This window comes from Chinchilla lanigera, unplaced genomic scaffold (assembly GCF_000276665.1).
Source record: "Chinchilla lanigera isolate Chin_1 unplaced genomic scaffold, ChiLan1.0 scaffold00198, whole genome shotgun sequence".
NCBI lineage: Eukaryota > Metazoa > Chordata > Mammalia > Rodentia > Chinchillidae > Chinchilla > Chinchilla lanigera.
Window position 1 is genome coordinate 545,452 of NW_004955599.1, and position 6,417 is coordinate 551,868.

General features: G+C 53.9%; 2 protein-coding genes across 2 annotated transcripts; one reads left to right on the forward strand and one right to left on the reverse strand.

Annotated features, from left to right (window-relative positions):
- Positions 1 to 38: 38 nt before the first annotated feature.
- On the reverse strand, positions 39 to 1,521 carry Mettl12 (methyltransferase like 12). The gene is made up of 3 exons (XM_005414785.2): positions 1,436 to 1,521; positions 904 to 1,181; positions 39 to 781 (listed from the first exon to the last, which is right to left on the reverse strand). Exons 2-3 carry the CDS (start codon positions 965 to 967, stop codon positions 126 to 128), a joined length of 720 nt encoding a protein of 239 aa, XP_005414842.1. The 5' UTR covers positions 968 to 1,181; positions 1,436 to 1,521; the 3' UTR covers positions 39 to 125.
- Positions 1,522 to 3,234, forward strand: LOC106147623 (chromosome unknown open reading frame, human C11orf98). Its single transcript, XM_013510069.1, has 4 exons — positions 1,522 to 1,654; positions 1,731 to 1,855; positions 2,518 to 2,615; positions 2,692 to 3,234. Exons 1-4 carry the CDS (start codon positions 1,616 to 1,618, stop codon positions 2,799 to 2,801), a joined length of 372 nt encoding a protein of 123 aa, XP_013365523.1. The 5' UTR covers positions 1,522 to 1,615; the 3' UTR covers positions 2,802 to 3,234.
- Positions 3,235 to 6,417: the final 3,183 nt, after the last annotated feature.

Genomic DNA, 6,417 nt, shown 5'->3' on the forward strand with positions numbered 1-6,417 from the left:
AGGCAGGGTCTCCCTATTCAGTTCACGCTGGCCTTGAGCTCACTTTGTAGCCAGGCTGGCCTTGAACTCATGGCATTCCTCCTGCCTCAGCCTCCTGGGTGCTGGGATTACAGGGTAAAGTGTCTTTAAGGAGCACCCTTAACCAAATAAGCAAAGTAGGTGATGCCCCCAAAAGGTCCTAATTCCTGCACGGTCACAGTTCGGCTCCGACATGTTTGCTCCAAATAGGGCAGCCTCACGTCTGGGTCCTCATCAGAGAACTGGATGAGTGTCCCCTGGGGGCTCAGGACCCTGAGGCACTCCAATAACATCTGGTGAGCCCCAGGCAGCCCGCCCCGGGCCACAGCATCCCAGGTGCCTTTGTCCAGCAGGAGCTGGAAGGAGCCCGAGGGAGCCACAGGTCTCAGGTTCAAGGCGTCGGCTTGCCTGAAGCAAAGGTGGGATGCAGGGTGTCCTGGGGACAGGGGCATCTGGCCTTGGCCCCCCTCCAGAAGGCTGTTCATGTGGGCCACTGCCACAGGAGAGAAGTCCACGCCTAGCACGTCCACCGGGTGTGGCGACTGGGTGTAGAGGCCCGTACACAGGCCTGAGGTTCCACAACCCACATCCAGCACTCTAGGTGGACAGGCAACCCTGCCCTCCTGCAGGAGCGGAAGAAGGAATCCCTTGACTTCCTCATAGCCAAAGAACCAGTCGAAGGTGGGGACACTGCTTGGACGTGGCTGGGCATGTAACCGGTCCCAGAGGCAGCGGTCTGCCAGACAGCTAGTGGCCAGAGAGCCTGCGGACACGGGCGGGGCAGAGGATAGGAGTTACGGGTGCGCACTCTATTTCGAAGCGGCAAAGGCTACGGGGGATTAAGGACCTGAGATTGTGAGGAGCCCACCCTCGCTGCCTCCCTACCCGCCCAGGCGCGGGCCCTGGCCTGCAGGGGCGGCGCCCGCAGCATCTGGCGCAGCGCAGCCATCCGAGATCCTCAAGGTCGCCGCAGCCCGCAGGGCCTGACGTCCAAGCAGATCTGCAAATTCCGCGCCGCGGAGAAGCGCGTTCTGTCCCCGAATCCCGCCGCCTGGGAAACAGAAACGCAGATTCTGGCTCTAACACCAGCAGTCTTTACTGGTCGCCAAGGTCAAGTGAAGGGGAACTGAACAGATCCAACTCCGAGGCCGGCGTCCGCGGACCTGAAACCAAGGAAGAAGGCGTGAGCGTCCGCGCCCTGGGCCTCGTTGCAGGGCCTGTCGCGGCGCTAGAGGATAGAACCGGCGGACTGGACGCCGCCGGCACCGAAGACATGACGCCGAGGGGGCCAGAGCCCCTTTTTCTGCCTCCGTACATAACGGGGAGCGGGACTGCGCGCCCGGTCTCCGCCAAGAAATGGAGGGTCGCGTTCCGAAGTCCCACCCCCCCTCCCAGCCAGCGAAGAAACAACTCCTACCTGTTCCACACTGCATTGAGGAAGGGCACGGCCGGCGCCCGGCTGCTTTATATAGCCCTGTCCCCGCCCCCGAGCTGGGATTGGCTTACAAGGGCCGGGGGCGGGATCTGCAACGAACGGAACGGAAGTGAAGCCCGGCGAAGGGCGGAAGTACGGTGCCGGGCAGCGTCGGAAGCGGCCATGGCGGCTCCCGGCGGGAAGATCAACCGGCCGCGCACGGTGACTGCGGGGGCCGCGGGGGATAGGCTCCCTGGCCGGCGGTCCGCGCGCTCACTCGCTCTTTCTCCCCCCGCAGGAGCTGAAGAGGAAGCTGTTCAAGCGCCGGCGGGTGCTGGGCCGGGCGCGGCGGGCGCACCGCAGGGTGGTCGGGGCCGTGGTGGACGCGGGGCTGACCACGCGGCACCATCTGCGGAAGCGCGCGTGAGTCGGGGTCGAATCCGGGGCTGCGTGTCCTACCCGCCAGGCCAGCTCGTACACTGGGGTTTTTCCGGGCGTGGAGGTTAAACCTTCGCAAGGGGGTTGCACCCCTAGCCCCGGTTTATTTTTAATTTTATACAGGGCCTCCCCAAGTCGCCAAGTTGCCGAGGCGGGGCTCGAACTTGAGATCTTGTTTCAGCCCCCGACAGTGCTGGGACTTGCAGGGGTTCACCATCACACGCGGTTGTATTTGTAGTTTTATAAGTAAACGTACATATGGGAAAGCGCACGCCTAAGAGTGTGTACTCGGTGAAATTTTCCAAAGGTTTACGTAGGACTTTTTCATTCAGATTTCAAGGTTCCTGTGTGTCCTTCCACTAATTACTTTTACATCCTTACGTTGGCTTCTTGTAAACATCTGCGCTGTAGTTACTTAATAAACTAACGTTTACCGTTGAGTACTTTAACCCTGGATTCTTTGAATTAAGAAACATTCCTGTTCTGAGGGTCATGCTGACCGCACTGAGTGTATTACAGTCTGAGAGTCTTCTCACATCCCGAGGGCCCACACGGTTGCTACCGAAGTGATTTGAACCAAAGACCCCCCTGTAGCCACTATCACTTGGTGTCCTGCGTGGCTTCAGGTTGCTCCTTCTGCCTCTCAGGTCCAGCGCCCGGGCCAACATCACCCTGTCGGGGAAGAAGCGCAGGAAGCTCCTGCAGCAGATCCGACTGGCACAGAAGGAGAAAGCAGCCATGGAAGGTGAGGCCGGCCGAGGCACAGGGACGGGGAGCCTGGGGTGCTGGTTTCTTGAACGTTTCCTCTTTCCTCTGTTCAGTGGAAGCCCCCTCAAAGCCAGCCAGGACCTGTGACCCACAGCCCAAGAAACAGAAGAAGGAGAAAGTTCCCCAGGATGTTGACATGGAGGACCTGGAGGATGAGAGCTGAAGTTCTCACTTCTTCCAGCAGAACGTTTTCACCTGCAGTGGAAGGTTGGGTGGTTGTTTCAAAGGACTGCGGAGAGCACATTTCCTCCTTCACTCCTGGATTCCCTATCCCTGATGGCTGGTGGGCGCTGCTGCTGGGAGGTTGTGTTGGAAGAGGGCACAGAAGCAAGACTGCAGAGGGACCTCTGGAGCAGTTGACTCCATTTGTTTTTTGTTTGTTTGTTTGTTTGTTTGTTTTTCTTCCGGTACCAGGAATTGAACTCACTACTTGCGCTTGCCAGGCAGGCGCTTTGCCGCTGAGCTAAATCCCCAGCCCCGACTCCATTTGTAATAAAGCCCAAGAGCCAGGTATGGTCAGCACATCTGTCATCCCAGCACTTGGGAGGCTGAGGCAGGAGGATGGCCTGGAATTTAAGGCCAGCCTAAACTATATAGGGAGGCCCTTGGGGGCTGGGGATTTAGCTCAGTGGTAAAGTGCCTGCCTGGCAAGCGCAAGGTCATGAGTTCGATTCCTGGTACCAGAAGAAAAAAAAGACAAAAGAAAAAGGGAGGCCCTGTTTCAATAATACATAAATAAATAAATGAAATAAACCTAAGGGCTGTGACCCATATGTGTGGTTAAATGTAGAAGTTGGGTGGATGTGAAGAGAGTCAGAGGGCAGGTGAAGAAGCCAGACCCACAGAGCCTACTTAGCAGAGGCAATGAGCCAACCTCCCTGGTCTCCCCAGTGAGCGACTCTTAAGTTTCGGTTTCTGACAAAAGTAAAGATTATTGTAGGGAAGCAGAGGACATAAGTGCCCTGGTACAAACCAGTCCTATACTACCCCTGTGTGACCAGGCTGGTCAAGTTGTCTTACATTTGTCTTGCTCTGCTGTGTTACATTTTTAATAAAATAAAGGCCAAACTTTTTTCCCTGGTGGCAACCAGGACCTCAAGCATGCTAGCCAAGTGTTCTACTACTGAGCTATGTCTCAGCCCCTGTACTTCCCTTTTAACTTTCAGAACTTTTTGAGCTAGGCATGGCAATGAACTCCTGTAACCCTGTCACTGGGGAGGCTGAGGCAGTAGGATCACTGTGAGGTCCAGTCCAGCCTGGGCTACAAAGTGAGTTGTAGGCCAGCTTGAACTGCATAGCGAGACCCTGTCTCAAAAAAAACAACAAAAAAAAGTTGTGCTGAGTGCTTATCCGCTAGAATTACGACAGTGCTTACAAGTAGGCTATAGGAGCACTTTGTAAGTGAACTTTTAAAATTTAGGGACAAGTAAAGAACCATAAATGACAGAAATAAATCAGTCTATTTTAGCCCTTCAAGCACAATCTCTTAAAAAGGTACTAAAAAAAACCATACTCAGCCACGTGTGGTGGCACACATCTGTAATTCCTGCACTAAGAAGATTGAGGCAGAAGGATCACCTTGAGTTGAAGGGCAGCCTAGCCTACACAGCAAGACCCTGTCTCAAAAATAAATAATATGTACCCTCAGGCACTCTTTGGTTAACGCAAAACTTGCTGATACTGACCTAACCCAACCATGGGACAGAGGACAGACAGACTCCTGGGCCCTCAACCTGTCATCAAAAGCATAACTTGTGAGGCAGAGAGGGATTTAAAAGTGGTTTTTAGGGGCTGGGGGTTTAGCTCAGTGGCACAGTGCTTGCCTGGCAAGCACAACATCATGAGTTCGATTCCCGGTAGCAGAGAGAAACCAAAAAAAAAAAAAAAAAAGTTTTTGCTGGAACCAGTTGTGCCACACACCTGTAATCCCAGCATTTGGGAGGCTGAGGCAGGAAGATCACCATGAGTTCAAGACCAGTTTGAACTACATAGCAAGATCCTGATTCAAAAAATGCCCCTCCCCACCAAGTAAACAATAATTTTTGCTAAAACAACTTTGGCCCACAGAGGCTCAATAGGTAACTAAAGTAGCACAGAACCAGGCCTGTGTACCTAACACAGAGCCTGAGGTAGGAGGATTGCCATGAGTTTAAGGTCCTCCTGGGCTACATAGTGAACATAAGACCAGCCTGAACTTCATAGTGAGACCCTGTTATAAAAAGACCAAAATAGCTGGGTGTGGTGGCACACGCCTGTAATCCCAGCACTCGGAAGGCTGAGGCAGGAGGATTATTGCAAGTTCAGGACCAGCTGGGCTACAAAGTGAGCTCAAGGCCAGCCTGAACTGCATAGCGAGACTCTGTCTCAAAAAGACCAACAATAAATAAATAAATAAATAAATAAATAAATAAATAAAAGTAGTACAAAATGTGACCTTTATTTTGTGTGACTCGGTCAAGTCTGCCTCAGCTCTTCCAGAGGCCGATCAGTCTCTGCGGGAGTGTCTGTCTCATCACTCCTCAGGACTGAGGACACCAACAGGAGGGATCTGCATCGTCCGGAATCTAGCATCCCTGAATTCCAGCAGAGCCGCACAAGACAGCTTGTCCTTTGGGCAATGGGGTTCTTCCCTTGGGGACCAAATCACCCAAATTACAAGAACTCAACCTGAGCTATGAAACCAGGACTGGAAAAACAAAGAAAAAGAAAAGAGGGGAGGCGAGGGAGCAGAACTGAGAAAACAATGGACCTGGCCTTCCTCTGCAGCTCTGTGAAGGTAGAAGCCTTTTGCTATCCAGCCTGGACCCCTGCCTCAGAGCCCCCTGCAGCTGCACAAGCTGGTGGGTCCTTCCCATATTTGTTCATGCTTTCCTTGTTAGGACACCAGCCTGATCTTTTATTTTATTTTACTTTTTTTGGCCTTTTGGAGACAGGGTCTCGCTATGAAGTTCAGGCTGTCCTTGAGCTCACTTTATAGCCCAGGCTGGTCTCGAACTCGCAACGATCCTCCTACCTCAGCCTCCCGAGTGCTGGGATTATGGGCGTGCACCACCACACCTGGTTTATTTTACTTTGGAGACCAGGTCTCATTTCTGGCAAGATTTTCTCCTTACTGTTTTGTTTCTTTCTTTCTTTTTCTGTACTTTTGAGACAAGGACTTGCCATGCAGTTCAGGCTGGACTTGAACTCACTTTGTAGCCCAGGCTGGCCTTGAACTCGCAGTGATCCTCCTGCCTCAGCCTCCCGAGTGTTGGGATTACAGGTGTGCACCACCATGCCCAGCTCCTCTTTTTTTTTTAAATTGGAGAAATACTGGGAATGGAGCGCGGGAGCTCATGCTTGCCAGGCAGGCGCTGCGCCACTGGGCTAAATCTCTGGCCCCTTCTTTCTGTTTTGTCTTCTCCATCTTTTTTCTGCTCTCCCTTCAATTGCTTTCTGCAGGGTTTTGGCTCATGAGGTGCCAGGAGTGAACAGAGGACCCTGCCCACGCTAGCAAGCGCTGTCCAGCTGAGCCCTTCCCAGCCTGGGGCTTTATTTCCTAAAGGCTCGCGAGTTGTATATTTGTGTTTCCGGCGCCAGGCAAACAACCAAGGCCCAGGGTGCGCAGGCCTGTGGCACGCGGATGGGTGGTGTAGAGCGCAGACGGCGGACCGGCGCGGAACCCAGGTGCCAGGGTCACGGGCGTGGCCGGAACAATTTTCCCGAGAGGCTCAGCGCGGCTTCCTGCGCGTCTCCGTCCGCGCATGCGCAGCCTGCGCCCAGTCGCTCGCGCCTCGGGC